Below are 25,865 nucleotides of genomic sequence, written 5' to 3'. Positions count from 1 at the left end.
ATTTGAGTCAGATTAAACTCTGAGGATGGGGTCTGGAAGGTACCCAGCCCTGACCCAATATAGTTAGTTTAGAAGTTTATTGCTTGTCAAATTCTCACTATCTCCTTTAAGTTTTATTGCCAATTATTTCTTTGACTTCCCAACATGGCCGAAGATAAATTTTAACCCTGTCATCCTTATCTTTAGAGACAGGGGCCTGGAGAGGGGAGTCAGTGGGAACTGTGAGATTTGAAACATCTGACTGTCACTCCCCTGTTTCCTCTTCCTTTGGTTTGACCTTGTTCCCCCTCCCCTTTTCCCCCTTGCTCCTGGAACACGTATGCATGTCTCCATACATTGATCACGAGCTGAACACGCACCTTGGATGAGACAGGATTGGATGTTAGATTGTGAGCTCATCCACCCTAGGTGTACGTGGGGACAGTCCTTTTCAAGATTACTATAAAAACCTAGAGGATTGGGCATATCTTTGCAAGACTTCAATGTGTAATTGGGTTTTGCCCGTCCTCATGAGGATGTAATAAATCTGTCTCTGCTTGACTTGGTGGTCTCCTCGAGTTATTTGGATAAACTGAAGCAGTTTGTCCCAAACAAAGGGAATGCTGTGGTGTGGAAATGACCTCTTTTGATGCAGATCACAATGAATCTGTAACTCATACTGTCTTCTCTATAAATTCTGATGACATTATTCTATTATGTATCTGACTGCTCCTTCTTAGACCCCCTTGTTGAATCATCATCCATATCACAGTCTATAACCATGGGTGCCCCTTAGGTCCTCTCCCAGAGTTTCTTCTCTTCTCTTCTCTGTATATTTTCTTACTGCTACCTCATTAGTTCCCATGGATTTGATTATCATTTCTATATGGATGACTTCCTGATTTGTTTATCCAAGTCTAATCTGTCTCCTGAGCTCCAAATCTCTCCTATTCAAAAATGGGGTGAGAGCTGCCAAGCCCTTTTCATGGCTGCTCATCCACCTTTGGTGTTGACCTTCATCAAACTCTCACATACGACTCCAAGAAGCAATAGCACATGCAGTGAAAACTCCCCAGGAAAACTGTCTAGGCAGATGGGTGAAACCAGGTTGAGCGCAACTGACAGACCTCCAACCTGTCAGGTGAGTTAGCATGTAAATACTTCTCCCAGTAGAATGGGTAGATGAAAACTTGTTCTAACTGCCCACAAAAGTGGCACATTTAGACTTCTAAGACACCAAGGTTATCCACCAAATCCCAGGCCATCGCCAGTCATCCTGACTTTTATCTTGCCACTGGACTTGAATAACTCTGGAAGAGAGAGTTGGAAGAGAGTGGCTGAGGCTGAGGCTGAACAATTCTACCTCACTTAAATCCAATTCATGCAAAAGCCAAAGCATCGCCTCATGATGTCATTGGTCCTCTTCGAAAACTAAGAACAAAGATCAAGAAGGTTGAAATTCATAAATGGCACACATCTAGGCATATAGACAGGAGAATAGATTGATACTATTTTTGCAGGTAACTATTTCAATCTCTATGAAAAGATCCTTTATTTTATTTTTTTCCCAATAGAACAGCCATAGTTGTGCTTTCTGGCACCTGTAGTTTCACTGGCAATGGGCTTAGTTCCATTCCTAATGTGTCCTTTGAGCAAATCTTAACCTTTGAGAGCCCTAAGCAACGATCTAAGGCTGCAGCAAAAATTATTGATTTGTATTGATAAAAGGAATTCCCTAGATAAATGAAAAGACTGGTCTAGTCCCTACCTATGTTTCTAATTCATTTTTCCTCCCCAAAGCTGGGCTATGTTTAAGCATTAAGACAAAAGCTAGGGAGCTGCTGAGTGGTGCAGTGGATGGAGCACTGGCCCTGGAGTCAGGAGGACCTGGGTTCGGGTCCAGCCTCAGACATTTGACACTCACTAGATTTGTGACTCTGGGCAAGTCACTTGACCCCAGTTGCCTCACCAAATTAAAAAAAAAAAAAGACAAAAGCTAGAACATCTTTAAAATGCCTCCATAGGGACCACAAAATAATGATCTCTGACCAGGTTTCAGGTCACCTCTTAATTTCCTAATTGATCCATATGTGACTCTGGAGAGGGTGTATTTGGGTCTGGGCAATTTATCATAATTCATGAGAGAGATCAAACCCCCTAATGGACCCAAAAGCTTTATTGTAATTTCTATCAGATTTTAGTCAGATATTTGCTGTGGCCTTGGGAACCACTGGGCCATCTGGCTTTTGCAACCTCTGCAGCTACAGTGAATGAAAATACCAAATGATGAGTGAGAGAGCCAGATTTAGTGATAATATTTGTTGGGTTGGATATGAGTTTCAAGAATGCTGAGTTGTCCATAAGTCATTCTGTGCAGTAGATAGTAGCATAGAATCCCAACCCTCTCCAGAACTCAGGAAATTGATATTTTAAAAACTTGAAACAATCATAGAAAACCATAGTGTTTTAATGCCAAAAGACTAAATAAAACTTGTTCTAATTCATTAGATACTCTTCAAATGGAGAACTTTGGTTCCTAATTGGTTTTTTGTTTGTTTGTTTGTTTGTGGGTTTTTGTTTTTTTTTTTTTTAGTGAGGCAATTGGGGTTAAGTGACTTGCCCAGGGTCACACAGCGAGTAAGTGTTAAGTGTCTGAGATTGGATTTGAACTCAGGTCCTCCTGACTCCAGGGCTGGTGCTCTATCCACTGCGCCACCTAGCTGCCCCTTCTAACTGCTTTTTTAATAAACTGATTCACCTCTTCTTTCTAAAAGTTTCAAAATCTTGGTTATGTAATTCCAAGGTTAATGGACTGTATACAGTTAGGAACTCCATGTCTTCTGAACAGCTAAAGTGCTGTATCTCTTGTAATCTCAGTCTATCTCCTGCCACCTCTCCTGTGCCACTTCTGACCCATAGATACTCATATTGCCATTTCTGTCTTGGCTGGTGTTTTTCTTGACTGCTTGATACTTGTTTGCTTCTGATAACAGACATGTTTTACATACATAAAATCTGAGTCCCTGGAATGCTGCCTATCCTTCTTCTGAACCCTTTGAAATCTACTCTCCTCCGAATCTGGAATGCCTGGCATTCCTCTCCATTTCTGTCACACTCTAGGGACCATTGACCTATGTCTTGCCACTGAACTCCGATGACTCTGAAGGAGAGAGCAAGGCTGATGACTTTGCACAACTCTGTCCCCCTTCAAACCAATTCACTCACGAGTCAAGACATCACTCTCCTGATGTCATCAGTCCTCTTGGAGAATGAAGGATGAGCAAGTGTCTTGGACTCACACTCTAGGAATGTGATCACTTCTCTTCCCAAACTTCCTATTATTTCCACCTCAGCAATAAGTTTCTCCTTGTCAGTGAAAATCAGATCCAGAGTAGAATTTCACCTTGTTACTTTCTCCGCATTTTGAAGGATAAAAGTATCATTAAAGCAAGTCAAGATGTTATTAGGTGTTCTGCTTTTGCTGGGGAAGAGGGCAGGGAGAGACAGAGAATGAGATATATGGAGAGAATAGGATGAGAACAGACAGAGAGAAACAGATAGGCACACACGTACACAACTCTAGAAGAGGTCTGCATAATTAAAGTCTCCTATCACTAATATATTATTTCGCTGTCATGCTTATGATTTTTTTCTTGAATGACTCAGCTAATTCTTCTCTTTGTCCAGTCAGTCTATAGTCCAGATTGTAATCAATCTAGACTTTAGTCCAATTACCTCAGATAACTAAATTGTTTCCGCTTTCCCCATTATTGATATTCACCATAAATGCTCGCCACCATGCTTGCTGAGTTTTGCTTTCTTCACCTAAGTGTACCTTCTTAATAAAAAAAAAATATTCAACACCTCACCCTTTTAGCTATTTGGCTTCTTTTGAATTATGCCCACCTAGAGCCATATCCCCCTCATAGGTTTCATCCCACCAAGACTCTATTACAACTACAATTTACCTCTTTCTATGAGGGCTTCCAAGCATCCTGCTTTTGACCTCAACTTGGGGTATTTCTGTGTAGACATTTGAGACCATATGCTCTGCCACTGGATCTTTTCTTAGATTCTGTCTCCTGTAAAATTCTAGATGTCTTGGGGAAGCTAGGTGGCACAGTGGATAGAGCACTGGCCCTGGATTCAGGAGGACCTGAGTTCAAATCCAGCCTCAGACACTTGACACTTACTAGCTGTGTGACCCTGGGCAAGTCACTTAACCCCAATTGCCTCACACAAAAAAATTCTAGATGTCTCAATTGTTTTTATTTCATTGTAGTTTTTCTCTATGACATCTAACTTAGTGGTTGTGCATTTATGGGTAGTTTCTCTGACACCCCTCCCCAACCCTATCCCTTTTAGTTTAAAGATCCTTTGATGAAATTTGTAAGATTCCTGGCAAATAGATTCTTAGCAGGCTCCCATCACTCTCCAGGAATCCATGAGTCCTAAATTTTAAAGGTTGTGAAAGCAGTTTAGCAATCATATCTACCAGCTCTTCTAGTACTTTGGGATGTACTTAATCCAACCCCGATGAGCTGACTATATCAAAGTTAAGATCCTTCTATCATGTCAACTAATCCAAGATGCTGGATTGTCCTGTGAGTATGTGCCCACATTAGCCTGAGAATAGACTGTGATGCCAAAAATCTCAGCCTCACCTGACAGGCCCTCATTCATCACCTATTGGATATTATTGCTGTTCCTTTACCTTTCAGCAAATTTCCCCAGCAATGATTATTCTTTTTTTTTCTCTGAAGTGTTGCAAGCAGAGACCAAGATTTGACCATTGTGCACACCTTTCCAAGAGTTCACAAGAAGACTTTCCACTTTTCATGAGGAACCAGCCATTCCTTCTCCTGTGACTGATACTGGTCTGCTCTTCTGCTCTCCCCACATTGTTGTCATCTATTGAAACCAAAGCCCCTCCCCCAAGTTCCACAGAATCTCAGTTGGAGATATCAGACAAATGCTCTGACTCATACCTGCTCCCTTCCTGTTTCCATGATGACCTTGAGTTACTTTCCTTCCTACTGTAAAGAATTAATTGTTATTTGAGGTTTTTATGCCTCTGCAAGCACTGGCCTGGGGCTCCGCAAACCACACGGTGCTGCACCCACTGGCTGTAGCCGTTGCCAGGGTTCTGGCACCTCACATCATCACCACTCGCCGACACCTACATGGGCCTGGCAAAATTATAATGATTGGAACTACTCAGATATTTGTTTCACCTTCTCTTTCAACTCTATCAACATAAAGCCTTGCACCATCAAGTAAAGACATCTTCCTAAGTAACCCTTTTTTTTAAGACCTCATAATGTGAGGGCATATTGCAAAGTCTCTCATGTTCTAGGTTGACTGTATCTGCATATACCAGGACCAGGAATGTGGGTGAACAGATGGAGGAGACATGATCTTGCTTTCTGGGCTTGGCATGGTCTCTCTTCTTTATTCTAAAACCACAGACAGGAGAGAGTTAAGGTTTAAAAACTGGGTAACCCTGAACCCCAGAGCTATCTGGTAATTTGGAGGCATATAACCATCATCTGCCTTATAGTCTAGCCTTTAAAGATTAAATTAGGGAGGTATATGGAATGCTCATGATAAGTTTGAGTGTGACCTCTAACAGAGGAGCCCTGAATCCTGATAAAAAGAAATAACTACACCTGAGGTAATTAGGAAGAGTCAGCTGTGTTTCTAGGGCTGAGAATATACTCCTGAGGAGATGAGAGATTCTAGTAGCCTAGATTCTGAGGAACTCAGGGGGACCTAGGGTGATGGGGGAGGGCTTTTGAGTAGTTTTTCTGGACCTCTTTCAAAATAATATTTAGTAGTGGTGAAGGTAGTGGGGAAACCTGTGGGCTTTCAGGTCAATGGAAGTGCTCTCTGTTCCTTTGAGGAAAAGAACTACAAGGATTTCCGCCGAGTTGGGGGCCAAACAACAGCTGGTAGAGCTAGAATGCAACATAATATCAGTATCCAATGTTCAGGGGACAGAACACTGAGTACTCTGGGTCAAGGTATTTCTCTGTTCCATTCCTTTCCAAATATTTCCTCCCTTATCACTGCTAGTGCCTTCCTTCTGTGACTACCTCCCATTTACAGTGGTATTTGTGCATGTGTGTGTGTGTGTGTGTGTGTGTGTGTGTGTGTGTATGTGTGTGTATGTGTGTGTGAGACAGACAGACACAGACAGACAAGGACAGAGAAAGAGAGAAAGAAAGAGGGAAGAAAGACAGTGAGAGGAAGAGAGAGACAGAGTAAGAGAAGAGAAGGGAAGAGAACAGAGAGAGAATCTGTCATGTACATAGGTATTGGTATGTCATCTCCTTCACTAGAATGAACTCCTTCTGAGTAGGGACTTTTTTTTTTGCCTTTCTATCAGGTTAGCACAGTGCCTGGTACATTGTAAGTATTGAATAGATACTTCTTGGCTCACTAAGACCAGAAGGGAGCAGGCTCAGCAGAAGCAGCACAGAGATACCAGTGGCTATGCCCACTGGAGGAGGCTTCCCTCACTACCCATGTGCCTCTCCACATGTGAATGCTGACTACATGTGTTCCCTAGGACCATGGACCCTTTTGCCACTGATGATGATGCATGTGCTTTGGGGAGCATACTCCCTAGCTTTTGGGGGGAAATACTTTGTTGCTTTTCTCTTTGCTATGCTAAAAGAATAGACAGTGAGAGGAAGAGAGAGACAGAGAAAGAAAGAGAGACAGAGACAGAGAGAGAAAGAGAGACACAGAGAGAGAGAGAGAGAGAGAGAGAGAGAGAGAGAGAGAGGATTATCTGTTATATACATTAAATGACCCCTTTTTTTGAATCAGTAATTTTATTGAAGCAGAGAACTGCTGCTGCTGGATCCACTCAAAAAGGCTAGTCTGAAGCTGTCAGTAGATAAGTGTACGTTTTTCAGAACCTTTACAAAAGATCTCAGCAAAATGTGTGAGCACTGACCTAAAGAGGACAGAAGAAGGGCTTCTGAACTAGAAATGTTCAAAGAATTTATGAATTGTACAGAGTTTTCTAGGAACTGGACTTTGTTATGACAAATACTGCTATTCCTAAACCACTGAATGACCTCAGTAATTCATGCATGATTGAAAAGAACTAACAGAGGCTAGATGGTTAATTATAAAACTGTTATGGAAATGCAAAAATTAAAAGGTATCTAGGAGGCAGTGTGGATAGAGAGCTGAGCCTGTAGTCAGGAAGACTCATTTTCTGCTATGATTTGGCAATACTTTCAATTTCCTTAGATGCACCAAATGATTGTTGGTTTTTCAAAAGTTAAACATTACAAGAGGGCGGGACTGGGTAAGAAGATAAAGGGTTGAAAGTTCTAAATAATGTTATTTTTTTTCAAGGCCTTGCTTTGAAATAGACTATTTATCTGAAAGCAGGATGATTTATGAAACAAGTCAATCCAGACTGGTGAGAGGATATCAAAGCCTCATTACCATCAGAACCAAGAGAAAGACAGGATGAGCACTTCAGGAAAAGTAAGTAAAGTATTTTTGTTTCTTCACCCAAAACAAAGAAGATGAGGAACTGCACCCTTAGCTTTCTTTTATTTATTTGGGAAAGTAAATCTTTGAGAGAAGAAAAGTCTGCCTAGCCAGGGAAGTATTTAGGAAAAATATGAGCAGGAATATTTTACTGCTGTAGGGGAAAAATGAAGACTTACAAACAGAATGACCTTATGGAGGGTTGTTCTTACTACAGTGCTTTAGTGGTATTTAAAGGAAGATGGTTTATATGGTTTTCATTAGAAATTTAACATCTGCTCTCAATGTTGTATTTAGTAACTCTGGTATATAAAGCATGGTGAGTTACCACCAAGGGCCCAAGGATGTGATTTTGACCTGTGTGAGGATGAGAAGTAAAGATGTATCAGAGCAAGGACTTGTTTGTTTGAATAAAAGAATAACTGAGTGTATGGATGGAGCAGAGATTCTGAAACTCCTTAAGTGTCATGGACCCCTCTGGCAGTCTGGTGTAATCTATTGAAGCCCATGGACTCTCTCAGGAGAATATTTTTAAATGAATAACATAAAATATATAGAATAATAAAGGAAACCAATGACATTGAAGTACCATTATCAAATTAAAAAAATAAATAACCTAAAAAGTTATGGACCCTTTGTAAAGTGTTATAGTTTACAAAGTTTCCCCAGATATTAATTTTTATTGTTGTTTTTGTTTTTGTTTTTGTGGGGCAATGTGGGTTAAATGACTTGCCCAGGGTCACACAGCAAGTAAGTGTCAAGTATCTGAGGCCAGATTTGAACTCAGGTCCTCCTGAATCCAGGGTCAGTGCTTTATCCACTGCACCACCTAGCTGCCCCCCAGATATTAAATTTAATAACCATGTGAATCAGATAAAGGTTCAATTTTCTCATCTTACAGATTAAAGATCAGAGAGGAGAGAATTATTTACCTAAGGTCTTCAGTCATTCTTTCAGTCATATCTGACTTTTGGGAACTCCATTTTTGGTTTTCTTGGCAAAGATACTGGAGTGGTTTGCCATTTCCTTCTCCATCTCACTTTATAGATGAGTAAACTGAGGCAAACAGGATTAAGTGATTTGCCAAGGGTCACACAACTAGTAAGTGTCTGAAGATAGATTTGAACTCAGTAAGATGTCATCCTAACTCCAGACCACGCACTCTGTGCCACCTAGCTGTCCTCTATCTACAGTCACATATCTAATAAGTTTTCTGAGCCAGGTTTGTGCTTCTTTCACCACTCCATGGTATTTGCAAGTATAAGCAATTTGTAACAGGTGCTTAACTTCCTTTAAACACTAGAGATTGTTCCTGTTTAAAAAAAGCTTGGTTACTTATTTGGTAAAATGGTAGCAGAAGGTCTAGAAGGACCAAAACTTAAAAATATGTCAAAGGAATCCCCCCCAAAGAGAAAAAGACCTATTTTTACAAAAATAAAACAGCTTTTTTTATGGTGGCTAAGAATTGGAAATCAAAGGGATGCCCATCAATTGGGCAATGGCTAAAAAGCTGTGCTATATGATGGTGATGGAATATTATTGTGCCGTAAGAAATGACAAGCTGGATGATTTCAGAAAGGTCTGGAAAGACTTGTATGAACTGATGCATAGTGAAGTGAGCAGAACCAAGAGAACATTGTGCCCAGAGACAGCAATATTGTTTGATGAAGAACTGTGAATAACTTAACTATTCTCAGCAATATAATGACCTAAGACAATCTCAAAGGACTAATGATAAAGTATACTATCCACATCCAAAGCAAGAACTGATATTGATTGAACACAGACTGAAGCATGCTGTTTTTCAATCTCATTTTTTCTTTTATTCAAGTTTTCTTATACAAAATTACTAATATGGCAATGTTTTACATAACTGCACATACATAACCCACATCTGATTGCTTACCATGTCAGAGAAGGAAGGATAAAATTTGGAACTCAAAACTATGAATAAAAGTGTTTGTTATTTTAAAAAAAGAATATGGCAAAGGACCAAGAAAATCTCTGCATCAATTGGCATACCTGTAACTACTGTCAATGCTGTAACCAAAGTACCATCAACATAATTAGTCAATTATTTTTCTCTATTTGGGGAGTCAGTACTAATTTTTGCTAAAGTAACTTTTGAAAAATTCCTATTTCATGAATGTTTTAATATGCCAGAAACAAAGTTTTAAGTTTTGTTTCATGCTCAAATATAATCTTAACCATGGGGTCTAAAATTATTGTGAATGCTCTGGAATGGAGGCTGTACATTATTTTTGAGATTGGTTCATAAACATATGGACTAGATAAAGCTGGAATCTTTACTCTTAACTCTTTTTAAAAATCAATTGATTTATTTTTATTTATTTTAATAGCATTTTGTCTTTTTCCAATTACATGTTAAGATAATTTTAGTATTCTTTATTTATAATATTTTGTGTAGTGAATTTTTCTCCCTCCCACCTTCCCATCCCCTCTTCCTAAAATGGTAGGCAATTTGATATAGGTTATACATATATATATATGTATATATATATATATATACATATACTATCATGTAAAACGTATTTCCATATTAGTCACAGTTGTGAAAGAACTAGATCAAAAGAAAAAAATGAAAAAAGAATGTAGTGAAAAAAGTATGCTTCAGTTTACATTCAGAGTCCATTAGTTCTTTATCTGGATGTGGATAGCATTTTCTTTCATATTTGTCTTGTATCATTATGTTGCTGAAAAGCGCAGTCATTCATTGTTAATCATCACACAATGTTGCTGATACTGTCTGTGTACAATGTTTTCCTGGTGTTCTGCTTATTTCACTTGGCATCAGTTTGTACAAGTCTTTCCAGGTTTTTCTGAAATCTTCTTGCTCATCATTTTTTATTGCACAATAGTATTACATATGCCAAAATTTGTTCAGCCATTCCCCAATTTATGGGCATCCCCTCAATTTATAATATTTTGCCACCAAAAAAGTGCTGTTTTAAATATTTTTGCACATGGAGGTCCTGCTCCATTTTTTATGATATCTTTGGGATATAGACCTAGTATTGGTATTGCTGGATCAAAAGGTATTCACAGTTTGATGGCTCTTTGGACATAGTTCCAAATTGCTCTCCAGAATTGTTGGATCAGTTCACAAACAGCGCATCAGTATCCCAATTTTCCTACATCCTCTCCAACTTTTATAATTTTCCATTTTTGTCATATTAATCAATCTGATAGATGTGAGATGGTACCTGATTTTCTCTAATCAAGAATGATTTAGAGCACTTCTTCATATGCCTATAGATAGTGTTGATTCTTCATCTGAAAAGTGCCTGTTCATATCCTTTGACTATTTCTCAATTGGAAAATGGCCCATAATCTTATCAGTTTGATTCAGTTCTCCATATATATTTGAGAAATGAGACTTTTATCAGAGACACTTGCTGTACAGATTTTTTTCCAGCTTTCTGCTTTTCTTCTAATTTTGGTTGCACTGGTTTTGTTTATGCAAATACTTTTAAATTTAATATAATTAAAATTGTCTATTTTGCAGTTTGTAATGCTCTTTATGTCTTGTTTGGTCATGAACCTGTAACTCACTCAACTTCTCAAAGAATTTGGATGCTATGCCATTTGGTGCATGTATGTTTAGAATTGATAATACTTCATTGTCTAGGATACCTTTCAGCAAGATGTGATTTCCTTCCTTATCTCTTTTAATTAGGTCTATTTTTGCTTTTGCTTTTGCTTTCTCTGAGATCAGGATTGCAACCCCTGCTTTTATTTTACTTCAGCTGAAGCATAATAGATTCTGTTCCAGTCCCTTCGCTTTACTCTGTGTGTATCTCTCTGTTTCAAGTGTGTTTCTTGTTTTTTGCTCCCCTCTGCTCTCTGCTTTTATTTTGTGGGAGAGTTCATCCCATTCACATTCACAGGTATGATTACTACCTGCATATTTCCCTCCATCCTATTTTTCCTTCTGTTTGTTCTCTCTCACTTTTCACCCTTTCCCTCCTTGACAGTGTTTTGCTCCTGTCTACTGCCTCTCTGGGTCGGCCCTCTCTTCTGCCATTTAACACACACACACACACACACACACACACACACACACACACACTTAATCTTCTTTTCTTCTATTTTCCTGTAGGGTAAGACAGATTTCTATATTCAACTGATTGTGTATATTATTCCCTCTTTGAGCCAATACTGACAAAAATAAGGTTCAAATGCTACTTATCACCCATCCTCCCATCTTTCCCTCCACTATAATAGATTTTTCTTCCCTCTTCATGTGAAGTAATTTGCCCCATTCTACCTCTCCCTTCTGCACCCATTCTACTCCTCTCTTTGTCATACCTTAGTTTTTTTTATGTCATTTCCTCAAATTCACCTTATACCTGTACTCTCTGTCTATGTATATTCCTTCTAGCTCTACTATTAGTGGTACAATTTTTAAGAATTACAAGTATCTGGGGGCAGCTAGGTGGTGCAGTGGATAAAGCACTGGCCCTAGATTCAGGAGGACCTGAGTTCAAATCTGGCCTCAGACACTTGACACTTACTAGCTGTGTGACTCTGGGCAAGTCACTTAACCTTCATTGCCCCACAAAATAGTAATAATAATAATAATAATAACAAGGATCACCTTCCTATATAAGGATTTAAACAGTTCAGCTCTATTGAATCTTTTGTGTTTTCTTTTCCCTTTTTAGGCCTCTCTTCAGTCTTGATATGTGAGATCAAATTTTTGTTTAGTTCTGCTCTTCTCCTTATGAAAGCTTGAAATCCTTCTATTTCATTAAATGACCATTTTCCCTTAAAGTATTAAGCTAAATTTCACAAGGTAAATGATTCTTGGTTATAGTCCTAGGTCCTTTGCATTCCCGAATATCATGTTTCATGACCTCTAGTCATTTAATGTTGTACCTGCTAAGTCCTGTGTAATCCTAATTGTGACTCCCTGATATTTGAATTTTTTCTTTCTCTTGACCTGATATTTCTGAAGTTTGACTATAATGTTCATTGTAGTTTTTATTTTGGGATCTTTTTTCTGGGCTGATTGGTAGATTCTTTCAACGTCTATTTTGACCTCTGGTTCCAAGATATCAGGGCTGTTTTCCTTAATGATTTCTTAAAAGATACTATTGAAGTCCTCCTTCTGAATATAGCTTTCAGGTAATACAATGATTCTGACATTGTTTCTCCTGGGTCTATTTGCAGGTCAGTTGTTTTTCCCCTGAGGTATTTTACATTTTCTTCTATTTTCCATTTGGTCAATTGTATTTTTTTTTTTTGCGGGGCAATTGGGGTTAAGTGACTTGCCCAGGGTCACACAGCTAGTAAGTGTTAAGTGTCTGAGGTCGGATTTGAACTCAGGTACTCCTGAATCCAGGGCCGGTGCTCTATCCACTGCGCCATCTAGCTGCCCCAATTGTATTTTTTAAGAAGTGGTTTTCCTCAGTGGATTTTTTTATCTCCTGTTCCATTTGGCCAATTCTACTTTTTAAGAATTTGTTTTCATTTTCCAAGCTGTTGACTCCTTTATCATAATTCTCTTGCATCACTCTCAGTTCTTTTCCTAATTTTTCTTCTATCTCTCTTATATGATTTTAGCTCCTTTTTGAGCTCTCCCATGAGTTCTTTCTGGCCTTGAAACCACTTACCATTTCTCTTTGGGGTTTTGTCTATAGGTGTTTTGACATTGTTTTATTCTGAGTTTATGTCACCAGATTATTTTTTTGTTTGTTTTTTGCTTATCTTTTTGGCCTTTTCCCTTTCTTTTACATTTGAGCTCTGCTTTAGGGTGGAAGGGGCACTGTCTCAGGCTTCTTGTGCTAGGAGCTACAGGCCCTGGCTATTTATTTGGTGCTGCATTGGTGTTGCCCTCAGGTGCATGTTCATGTTTGGTCCTTTACTGGGGCGGGCGGGGGGGGGGGGGGGGGGGGCTGGCTTTGCTGGAGGAGGCTGGCAGCTCACCTGGTGCAGAGCCAAGGTCCTAGTGCTGGTTTCTGATATATGCTGAAGCCAGTGCAGTGTTTCTGTGCTTCCTTGGGTCTACACTGAAACATGTGGAAGTCTGGCCTGGAGGCTGCCTGTTTGCCCAGGGCTATGCTGAGGCACACGGGTGGTCCTGGTATTGGGTTTTATTCGCCCCACTGCACTGGGGTTCAGGATCTCTCACTGGTTTTCTGAAGTGGGTTTTGCTCCTGGCTTGCTGGGACACTTCCTATCCTGAACTTTGCTCCCCTTTTACCCAAGTGAGACAGACCTTTCTTGCCAATCTTCCAAGTTTCTCGGGTTAAAAATTGTTTCACCCGGGGCAGCTAGGTGTCGCAGTGGATAGAGCACCAGCCCTGGAGTCAGGAGTACCTGAGTTCAAATCTGGCCTCAGACACTTAACACTTACTAGCTGTGTGACCCTGGACAAGTCACTTAACCCCAATTGCCTCACTAAAAAAAAAAAATGTTTCACCCCATCTTTTTGCTAGTTCTGCTCTTCCAGTATTTGTTTGGGGGTGTTATTTTATGGTTGTTTGGAGGTGAATATGGGAGGGATATGGTGATTTACTGCTTTCTACACCATGTTGGCTCCCAGAAATCTCTACCCTTAACTCTTACACTAATTTTCATAATTTTCATTTTACTTACTCTATTCAGAATTTCATCTTCATGTAAATGAATTACTGACCTAATGACTTACTGACTATGGATAGAGACTATCTCATGATAGTCCCTAAATCTCACCAGCCTTCCCCTGCTTAAGATTTACATACAAGCAGGGGCAGCGAGATGGCACAGTGGATAGAATACCAGCCCTGGAGTCAGGAGGACCTGAGTTCAAATGTGAACTCAACACTTGATACTTACTAGCTGTGTGACTCTGGGCAAGTCACTTAACCCTCATTGCCCTGCAAAAAAAAAAAAAAAATTACATACAAGCCAATGAGATATTCACTAGAGTACAGGTGGCAGGGCTCACCTGCTTGGAAGAGAGAGGCAATATGATTGGCTCCCTGATTGCCAGCACAGAAAACAAGTCATAATGGCTTTTCTGAGATTTCTAGCCATGAGAAATGTTTATGTTGATCTTCCATATTCCTGACTTTTCTACCTTTCCCCACCTTGCAGTAAAGCACCATCTCTAAACAGCTAACATATTCTAATCTGTATGGTTCATCACCCATGCCTTCAACTTCCACTCTCATTCAGCCTTGCAGCTGTCCCCTTCATGTGCTCTGGATTCTGAATTCAATCCCTACTGCTTTCAAACATGCTCATGTATTCCCCATTCTTTGGGGGCGGGGGTAGGGGGAAACAACAAAACAAAATAAAACCTTCACTTGATCCTTCCCTCTTCACTAACCACTGTCCGATATCTCTTCTGCCCTTTATGGCTAAACCCCTTGACAAGACCATCTACACAGGATGCCTCCACTTTCTCTCCTCTTATCCTCTTCTTAACCTTTTCCATCCCAGCCTTCTCATTTCCAGTAAAACTGTTCTCTCCAAAGTTACCAATGATCTCTTCGTTGCTAAATTCAGTGACCTTTTCTCAATTCTCATTCTCCTCTACCTCTCTGCAGCCTTTGACACTGTGGACCACTGTCTCTTCCTAAGTGTCCCCCTCTCTCCAGGTTTTTGGAACACCTTTCTCTGCTGGGTCTCCTTCTACTTATCTGAATGCTCCTTCTCCATCTCCTTTGCTGGATTCTCTCTCTCTCTTTTTTTTTTTTTTAGTGAGGCTATTGGGGTTAAGTGACTTGCCCAGGGTCACACAGCTAGTAAGTGTTAAGTGTCTGAGGCTGGATTTGAACTCAGGTCCTCCTGACTCCAGGGCCGGTGCTCTATCCACTGAGCCACCTAGCTGCCCCTCCTTTGCCGGATTCTCATGCAAATCATACTCTCTAACCTTAGATTTTCCATGGAGTTCTATTCTGAACCCTCTTCTCACTCTATATTCCTTCACTTGATGAAATCATCAGCTCCCATGGATTTAATTACAACTTCTATGCTGATGATTTTCAAACTTACCTATCCTCCCCAAGTCTCTCTGCTGATCTCCAACCTTGCATCTCCAACTGTCTTTCAGACATCTTAAAGTAAACATCCAGTAGACATTTTAAACTCGACATGTCCGAAACAGAACTCATTGTCTTTTCCCCAAACCCTCCCACCTCTACCTTCAGTATTACTATAGAATACACCATCCTCTCACTCCCTCATGCTTATAACTGTGGAAATTTATTTTGATTTGGGGACCCTACCTTTAGGCTGAGATTAGAAAGCCTTAGGCCCTCAGGGTCTCTCCCCCTCCTCCTCAGCTTCAGCTGAGCCAAAAAGCCCCGTGGGCTATACAAGAGGCCAGGTCAGACAGCAGGGGGAAAAAAAGCCCCCAGTTCCCTCCGACCTGAGCGGAGCTATCTGAAAGCTGCAGCCCAGGCGGGCGAATTAGCTTGGTCTGTGGGGGTGAAGGAAGCCCCGAGGAGATTTGAGTGGAGAGAAGAAAAGGTGTAGACAGACGGACGGACTAGGAGAGAGGCTGACTAGAGGGGAGCGTGGACAAGGATGGAGGAGAGTTCGGTTCGGAAAAGGAGAGACGGGACTGACAAGGTTACAGGCCTTAATACAAACTAGGGAAAAGTGTAACGTGCCCTGAGGCAGGAGGCAGTTAACACCCTTATTGTATTCAAGAAGTTCGAAGCACAGCAGGTGGGAAAGAGACTGCAGGAAAGCAGTCAAGTTGTACACTTTATTTCCCTGTATTCCTAATTTGAAATAGTATCTCATAAATAAACTCTGCTTGGATTATTTGGTTAAGAGGCTTCTTAATCTTTGGTCTATCAGTTTGGGAGCAGTGTGGTGGAACTTTATAAACGGCCCACATTAAATTAATGAAGTCAGATAGCCAAATAGTCAAAAGTCCCCAGATTAGTCCTCCAGTCAGCTTCAGCCCCCAAATTAGCACTAGTTAACAAAAATATTCTAACATTTTAATGGCGACCACAAAGGGACTTACGGCCCAATTATAATTTTTCTAAATTTATCATTTTCATATAACCATAATTTTTCATAAATCCAATTATATATAATTTTCCAGGTTAGTTATAGTTATTAATAATTAATTAATTTTTGTACATAACCTAAGAGTTATCATTGACTCCTCCTTGTCTCTCACTCCCCATATCCATTGTAATGTCAAGACCTATAAATTTCACCTTTTTAACATCTCTTGAATGTGCCTCCTTCTCTCCTCTGACACTGCTACCACTCTGATGCAGGTACTGGACTACTGCAACAGCCTGTGATGGGTCTGTCTGCCATCACTTAAGTCTTTCATCACTTCAATCTAGCCTCCATTCAGACACTAATGTGATTTTCCTAAAGCACAGGTCAAATTAAGTCACTCCACCCGTACTCAATAAACTCTAGTGGCTCCCTATTACCTCCTAGATTAGCCCCCTCCTACCTTTCTAATCTTCTTACATCTTTCTTCCCACCACATACTCTTCTATGCAGTAACACTAGTTTCCATGAACAAAACATTCCATCTCTCAGCTCAAGACACTGTCTCTGGCTCTCCTTTATTCCTGGAAAGTTTTCCCTCCCCATCTTGTCCTCACTTCCTTGGCTTCCTTTAAGTACTAACTAGAATCTCATCTTCTCCAAGAAGCCTTTCCTATCTCCTAGTTCTAATGCCTCCTCTCCTTTGATTATTTCCCATTTATCTTGCATATAGTTTATTTGTAATATATTTTTGTGGACTGTCCCATTGGTTTGTAAGCTCCTTGAGGGCAGGCACTGTCTTTTCACTTTCTTTGTAATCTTAGTACTTAGCATAGTGCCTGGCACACAGTAGGCATTTAATAAATTAAAAAAAAAAAAACATTTATTTATTTATTTATTTATTTTGGGGGGTGAGGCAATTGGGGTTAAGTGACTTGCCCAGGGTCACACAGCTAGTAAGTGTCAAGTGTCTGAGGCTAGATTTGAACTCAGGTCCTCCCAACTCCAGGGCCGGTGCTCTATCCACTGCGCCACCTAGCTGCCCCAATAAATGTTTTTTAATTAATTGAATAGTGTGTTTTTATATTCTCTAGAATCACTGGAGCCTCTTTAATTGAAAGATGTTTGCTTTTATAATCTAGAGCTATTGGAACAGACCCAGGATCCCTTAATATAGCCACAGTAGTTCCTCCCTCCAGGAATTCATCATCCCTTAGTTCAACCTATCTCTGAAGGTGCCATATTCCTTTTATGGACAGAAATTAAGCGATAGCAGGAGGCAACAAGGAGGAAAATGCAAAGAATCACTATTTAAGTGGGTTAGAAGAAAGAGGAACTGGAAAAAAAAATGAGAGTGAAGACCAGAAATTCAGGCCTCCACTGACATCAGAACGTCAAGGACATCTTCCCCTCTGTTTCTGACCCCTCCTATGTCCTTTTTTTTTTTTAACTTATTGGCAGGGCAATGAGGGTTAAGTGACTTGTCCAGGGTCACACAGCTAGTAAGTGTCTAGTGTCTAAGGCTGGATTTGTACTCAGGTCCTCCTGAATCCAGGGCCGGTACTTTATCCACTGTGCCACCTAGCTGCCCCTCCTGTGTCCTTTCTTACCAGTACTGTATTAATCATCTCCTTAAAACACCACTCCCTGGTCTTCAATGCAGTTCTAGCCAGGCCACCCTACACTACAAACAATTCTAGGGCCCAAAAGGATCAATCACCACTCTGTGACCAAAAAGTCCAATTGGTAGGAGTCAAAAGAAACTGATTGGATGAATTCACATTAATATATTAGTGACTGATAGCCAGTATTTACATTTTTTAAAAGACTCTCCTTAACCTAATTGCATCTCTAACTGATAAGTATTGTTGTATCAGGCAGCATGACCAGGAAGGTTCTAAGCCTTGAGATCAGCCCCACCTGAGAGTTGGCTCCCAGGCTCAGCCCTTCCAGGCGTTTCTTATTAGCACAATCTCTTCCTTTCCTCTATTTCTGTACCCAAAGGTTCTTTGAAAGCTGTGAGTTTATTTTTCTGTTCTCCCAATGACTCTTAGACCAATGATTCCAGCTTTCTAAGAAAGTTATTTCTCCAAAGGGAATGTTTTTGTAGTTTAAGCTTGTAAATGCACAAAAAAGTTCTGGGCCTGATGGAGTGTTAGCTCCATGATGGAGTGGGATGCTTCTTGCACTGGATTTTCCTCAGCTTATATTAATCAAATGGTCAGGAGTTATAGGTACACAAATACATCACATTTGTTCTTTCTCTTTTCCCAGGTGATTAAATGCAAAGCTGCTGTAGTGTGGGGCCTGAAGCAACCCTTTTCCATTGAGGAAGTGGAAGTTGCCCCACCCAAAGCCTATGAAGTTCGAGTTAAGGTACTAAAATTCCTAATGTGTGTGTGTGAACCCCCCCCCCTACCAAAGAGAAGGCCTGAGATTTCTTTGGTATAGGTAACTCCCAAAAAGGAAACTCCCTCTCCCAATGAAGATTGGCACTTACTCTGCATCTGAAGGTCTCTATGTTAAGTTGCCTGGGGGCACTAAGAAATCCACTGACCTACCCAGGGTCACACAATCTGGAAGTGCCAGGGGAGAGTCAGGGACTGGAGCCTTAAGTGGTGATGAATATGATACCACTCCAAATATATGGCAGGCTTGTAGATCTCATATTGCTAAGGGACTCCTACCATAGGGAAACATGGTTAATCAGCTGAATTGTTCTGAGTCATGTTCTTTGCAATATGAAGTTAAATCTCTGTAGCTGCCAATATTACAATTGTTATACAATTTGGGGTGTATCTCAATGATTCGTTTTATGACAGTTACCTTAGAAAGCTGTTTACAAACCCCATAGATGAGGTAGATGCACCCACACCTATAGCATTATCTTCCCAAAGGACTCTGGGCCAAATTTCTAGATGTGCATTAGGAAGAAAATATAAAGGTCACTTGGAAGTAGATGTCTCTGGTATTGTATCATATTTGGAGAATCTCACTCCTGGGGCTCTGTAGTAATGCTTCCTAACCCATTAAATTCTATGCCAATTTCATTTTATGTCAATTTCTAATGAGGTGCTCTTAGTCCTCTCCCTACTTTTCCTCTCTTCTTAATCTCTTTCTCTCTCCCCCTGTCTCTCTCTCCTCTCTCTCTCTCTCTTTCTCTCTCTCTCTCTCTCTCTCTCTCTCTCTCTCTCTCTCTCTCTTTCTTATTCCATCTCCCATCCTCTCTGTCTGTCTCTGTCTCTCTCACTCACTCTCTTTTTTGTCCTCTCTCTCTTGTCCTCTCTGTCTCTGTCTCTTTCTCTGTCTCTGTCTCTCTCTCTATCTCTTTTTCTCTCTGATTAATGTCAAGTGAGGAATAAATCACATAAGCTCCCCAAAGTAGTTTGCCACTTTGATAAAGGAGATCCAATGGAGTGTTCAAGTTGGAGATTCAAGGAAGCCTTGTAGATGTTAAGTTCTTCCGAATACTCCTGTCCCCTGATGACGTTGTGTCAGTTGCATTGAGCCCTGGAACACTGCAAAACCTCCTGTCAGAGGTCTGTAATGACTCCAAGAGGTCCGTAACCACTGGTTAGTCACACAGAATACTTAGTAGATGAGCATTGCCGCCTGTGTATATTGATGGATGCAGTTACATGGATGCCTTATCCCATAAGAGCTCATCTAACATACACATATCTATACTCATGTGCAGACATACTTATACCCACACACATACATCTTGGACAGACACAGAAAATACCTGAGTTGATTCCAGAACTAAGTAGGAGGAAGAAAGCAAATTGGATTGTTCCAAGAATTCACAAAGCTATTTACCAATACCAGACTTCTACTAGAAAGAAAAAAAAGGCATTCTTGTTAAAAGATTGTCAAGACAGCTACTTGCCATAGTGGATAGACTGCTAGACCTGGAGGCAGAAAATTCAGATTCCAAATCCCACCTCAAGATATTTTCTAGCTGCGTGACCCTAGGCAAGTCACTTAGCCTCCAGGTCCCCTCTTCCAGATTCTGTCCTGGGCTCTCTCCTCTGTTCTCTCTTTGTTCTCTTACTTGATTTTCTCATCTGCTCAGTGATCTTGACATATGACTCCCAGATTGCTCTCCCCAATCCTGCGCTCTGATCCCATGTCACCAACTGACTATTTGACATTTCAAGCCGGATGTTCTGTAGGCATCTCAAGCTTAACATATCCAAAACAGAACTCACTGTGTTTCTTTCCAAACCTGCCATTCTTTTTAACGTCCGCCTTTTTGTGTGAGGGCATCACCACCCTCCCAATAACCCAGGTTGGGAACTTCAGGGTCATCCTCAGCTCTTCTCTCTTGATTACAGAGTGCAAAGCCCAAGTCAGGAAAACTTCAGATTGGATCCTGCCTCAGACATTTAGTAGCTATGGGCAAATTTATTAATCTTTATGAGCCTCAGTTTCCCCATATGTAAAATGGGGATAATAATAGCATCTACTTTACAAGCTTGTTTGTGAAGATCAAATGTGTTAACGTTTGTAAAGCTCTTTGCAAACCTTAAAATACAATCTAAGTGTTTGCTATTAAAACTGGTATTACATCAGATGTAATGAATGAAAAATCCAAGAGACAGAGTTTCTAGGTAATTAATAATCAATTTATTAATTAGGCTAGTTAATAATCAATAAATTGATGATTAGTAATTTCTCTCAGTAACCAAAAACCCCTAATAGAGACACTGAATGCCTTAAATATATATATATATATTTATATATATATGTATATATATATATACACTAAATATATACATTAAATAAATATATATATACACACATTCATACATATTTATTTATTTGTTTGTTTGTTTATTTAGGCAGGGCAATGAGGTTTAAGTGACTTGCCCAGGGTCACACCTAGTACACGTCAAGCATCTGAGGCTGGATTTGAACTTGGGTCCTCCTGAATCTAGGGCTGGTGCTTTATTCACTGTGCCACCTAGCTGCCCCTGCCTTAAATATTTTTTGAAAGGAAATGCCCCTGACAGGAGAAATCAACCCTGACTGGTGGACATTTAAATGAGGAGGTGGGCTAAAAGTTTTCAGCTCCTCCTGCTGAGAACATGGCTTGAGCATGAGATTCAGCTGCCTCCAGCAATCTCATCAGAGAAATCCATATCCCTTCAACCCTGACCACTCTGGTTGTTTTTTTCCTTCATGAGCTGAGTCACCCTAAATTCCAATGCATGGAGTGCAAGGAAATGGGTTTATTTCCTAGGGGCAAGAATTCTAATTAGATTCTGTTGACACTCTAAACACAAGTGAGGTCTTCTAGTTCTGTGAGGTCCCATACAAAAAATAAAGGAGCTTGTTCCCTGAGGGTTAAGGCATTCTCATCTATCAACCCTGTCTTTCAAAGGCAGGGACTCTAAATAAAAAAATAAAGGGCCTGGATCCTAATTAATAATTGGTTGTTAATATAATGGCCAACTAAGAATTTCTCTCACAGAATTCTTGTTCAACTGTAAGTCACAAAAGAAGAATTTAAAATGAATATCTGATAGAATTCAAAATGGATATCGATCAGAGGGCAATAGAAAAGTGAATGTTAGCTGAAGGCAGAGGATCCTTTGAATAGAGGATGTCATTTAGGGAAACATGATGCAAAACCAAAAAGTGCTGATTTCATGAGAGCTAGGGACAGTCCCTAAGTGCTTCATTGGGACAAGGTGGGACAAGCAGAACATAGACAGGAATCTTATAATATGGTGGGCAGGCTTAGATGGGTTGCAATCTATATACATTGTTGGAGGTAGCATCTGATCAGTGAGATCACATTTCCACTTATGTATTTGAGCTAGACTTTGACATCTCTCTTTCCCTTGTTAAATATTTACTGAGCAAACACCATCATATACTCTGAATAAATTATCTTTTACAAAATCTTCATAAACTCAACTAGCCATGAAGTCTTTTCTATTGATTGATATTAGGAACACATTGACAAACTAGTAAACACTGTTTTCTATCCTTGAAGCTCTTACCCCATTATCCTATCAACCTTCCAAAACATTTTATATTCACCTAGCCTATTTTTTGTATTTGCTTGTTTGTATATATTTTTCTATCCCTCAGGGGACTGTAAGCTCCTTGAGGACAGGGATGGGGTTTGTTTTGTTTTAGTTTTATATCTCTGGCACTTATCATTGTGCCTTTCATAAGGCAGGAATTTAATAAATTCCTATTGAATTGACTTGGAATTTATTAATTATTATAATTGAAGATGTTTCCCTTTTATAATAATAATAATGAATTTATATAAAATAATGCTAATTTGTTAATATTATTTTTCATTAATAAAGTATAATCCTGCATAGCTTGAGTGATGACTAACCTCCAAAAATATTTCCTAGTTCCATTTGTGGTCATGTTCCATGGTGCATCTTCCAAAAATTTAAGTTAGAACCCTTTAGATTTTCCTCTAATATGTACAATCATTGTAAATTTCCATTTAACTTTTTCCTGTTACCTTAAAAAAGTGTCCAGGATCAAAGAAGCATTTGTACTCTCATGTCTGGTATTGGAATAATTAATACTAGTAAGACCTTTCAGAGAAACCTTTCTCTACTGACCTATCTCTTTGAGTCATCCCATGCTTTGTCTGCTGGGAAAAGGTAAAAAAAGAAATTAAGATACTATCATATGGTCCTTTGGTGAGATGATCAATCCCTTGCCTTAAAGCTCTGCATTTCACTGCATGTGGAATATGGTGACCTAAATGAGCAATACCCTCTCAAAATTTCAGCTCTTTCAGAACAGAAACCTTCAAACCTTTTGCTAAACGGTAGGCAAAGTACCCAACACAATGTAAGTACTAAGAGAATCATCTATGCAAACAGTAGTTCAGTCAAGAATGATCTAAATGCCTTTTTCCTGCTACTTCCAAAATGTCTTGTTACCCTCTGGGTTCAGCTGCCTTTCTCTTTCCATGTAGATTTTGGCTACAGGCATATGTCGCACAGATAACAATGCGACCATAGGAGCCATGCCTGCTAAGTTTCCAGTAATTCTGGGACATGAAGCAACTGGAATCATAGAAAGTATTGGAGAAGGAGTAACTACACTGAAACCAGGTGAGGGAGGGGTTTTTAGCCTTGGGTCTGTGAATTTGTTTTATAAATGTATTTCATAATTTGGCTGCCTTCATACTCCTAAATCCATTTTATTATATGCATTTCAAAACATTATGAAAATGGGTACGTGATCTTTAACACATTGCCAAACTATACAGAAAAAAAGAATAAGGGAGCAACTAGGTGGTGCAGTGGATAGAGCACCAGTCCTGGATTCAGGAGGACTTGAGTTCAAATCCAGCCTCAGACACTTGACACTTACTAGCTGTGTGACCCTGGGCAAGTCACTTAATTCCAATTGCCTCACACCCCCAAAAAAATTTAAATAATTTTTTTTAAAAGAGTCTACTTAAAAAAAAAAAACTGGGGGCAGCTAGGTGGCACAGTAGATAAAGCACTGGCCCTGGATTCAGGAGGATCTGAGTTCAAATCCAGCCTCTGACACTTGACACTTACTAGCTGTGTGACCCTGGGCAAGTCACTTAACCCTCATTGCCCCACAAAAACAAAACAAAAACAAAAATAAAACAAAACAAAACAAAACAAAAAAAACCTGAAATGAAATGAAATGAAACAAACAAAAAGAATCTTCTGAAATATGGGAATATTGGGTAGGATACAAGGTTTAAATGAAGAGAAAAGAAATGACTCACCCTCTTCTAACAGGATCTTATTAATTACAATTATTTTTATTGATGCATTTCATTTCTATTGCATGGTCACTTCTTGGTATGTTCTCGTTCCAACCCCTAACAGAAAAACAGGGGACGTAGGTAGATAAGGGCTTGGAATCAGAAAGACTCATCTTCATAAGTTCAAATGTGACCTCAGAAATTTAATAGCTGGGTGACCCTGGGCAAGTCACTTAACCCTTTTTGCCTCCATTCCTTATCTGTAAAAATGACCTGGAGAAGGAAATGGGAAACTACTCCAGTATCTTTGCCAAGAAAACCCCAAAATGGGTCATGAGGACTTGGGAACAACTAAACAACAACAAAACAGAAAAAGTTAAGCTGTGATGACTGATGAGGTAACCACGTGTGACAATAAATGCAATGGTCTGCCCCTATAACCTCTAGCAAGATATAGTAGGGATGGTTTATTATTTGATGTCCAAGGCCAATACTGGTTTTTATGGGCATGGAGATTTTGGCTTCCTTTACTGTTATTTTCATTTACATTATTGTAGTGGTATTTATTGATCTTCTCAAACTAATTTTTTCATCCTGTATCAATTCATACAAATGTAATATCTACCTCCTGAATATTTGTCAAAGGTTTATTAATACCCCAAGTTCTATGAATAACCCTTTGGGGTTGCATTATGAATACTATGGCTCATGAGATTTTCCCATTAAGTTTGATTGTGGGTTGTTTTTTTTCCCATTTGTCATTAGCCAATACACATACAATTAACTCTTAGGAAAAGCAGTTACTCAAATGGCATAGCAAGAAAAGGAGTAACAAAGCATTCCCCTTCTGCCCCATCAACTTGGGGCACATTTTCCCACAGTTACACACAGTGTCTGTGGAAAGAGTAGGTTTATACTTAGAGTATAATGGTGATGAAGTTCCCCTGCCTTTGTAGATTCCATGGAGGTTCCATGTGTGGTAAAGATGATTTTTAACCCTTGTTTCTACAGGGCCTGGACATCCTCTCTCTTTTTATAGAGTTCTCCTGATTGTCTCTTTCAATTATGTTTATTTTTACTTTTGCTTTGTCTGAAGAGATGATTGTTACCCCTGCCATTTTTACTTCAACTGAAGCATAATAGATTCTGCTCTAGTCCTTTATTTTAACTCTGTGTGTATCTTTCTATTTCAAGTATGTCTCTTTTAAACAACACATTGCTAGATTCTAATTTCAAAACTATTCTACTATCCACTTCTGTTTTATGGGTGAGCTCATCTTATTTATATTCACAGTTATGAATACTAAATATGTATTTCCCTCCATTCTATTTTCTTCCATTTATACTTCTCTCTCTCTCCTTATCCTGTCCCTCCTCAAAATTATTTTGCTTCTGACCACTGCCTTGCTTAATCTGCACTGCTTTTTATCACCCCCTCCACTATATCTCTTATCCCCATCCCTTACCCCTCACCCCTATTTCCTTATTGGGTAATAGAGATTTCTATACCTAATCGTGTGTGTGTGTGTGTGTGTGTGTGTGTGTGTGTGTGTGTGTGTGTGTGTGTATTTTTTCCTCTTGGAACCAATTTAGATGAGAGTGAGGTTCAAGCACTGCCTCCATCCTACCTTTTCCCCTCCACTATAAAATCTCTTCCTTGCAC

At 39.7% G+C, this 25,865-nt stretch overlaps 1 protein-coding gene across 3 annotated transcripts in view; it reads left to right on the top strand.

Moving 5' to 3' along the window:
* Nucleotides 1-7,232: 7,232 nt before the first annotated feature.
* The window catches only part of LOC122732624 (all-trans-retinol dehydrogenase [NAD(+)] ADH7-like), a 41,005-nt gene continuing 22,372 nt past the window's right edge, over nucleotides 7,233-25,865 (top strand). For 2 of the 3 annotated variants that reach the window (XR_006353633.1, XR_006353634.1), the window contains exons 1-3: nucleotides 7,233-7,488; nucleotides 18,745-18,846; nucleotides 23,432-23,570. Coding sequence is in view for 1 of the 3 variants with exons in the window: in XM_043972897.1 (XP_043828832.1) it covers nucleotides 7,471-7,488; nucleotides 18,745-18,846; nucleotides 23,432-23,570 (259 nt within the window). In the remaining 2 variants the exon portion in view is untranslated. The remainder of the gene's footprint in view (nucleotides 7,489-18,744; nucleotides 18,847-23,431; nucleotides 23,571-25,865) is intronic. The other variant, XM_043972897.1, reaches the window with a different exon arrangement.

The sequence above is a fragment of the Dromiciops gliroides genome, chromosome 6, assembly GCF_019393635.1.
Source record: "Dromiciops gliroides isolate mDroGli1 chromosome 6, mDroGli1.pri, whole genome shotgun sequence".
NCBI classification, from domain to species: domain Eukaryota; kingdom Metazoa; phylum Chordata; class Mammalia; order Microbiotheria; family Microbiotheriidae; genus Dromiciops; species Dromiciops gliroides.
The sequence above is the reverse complement of the archived record's forward strand: the minus strand, read 5'-3'. Positions and strand labels throughout refer to the sequence as shown.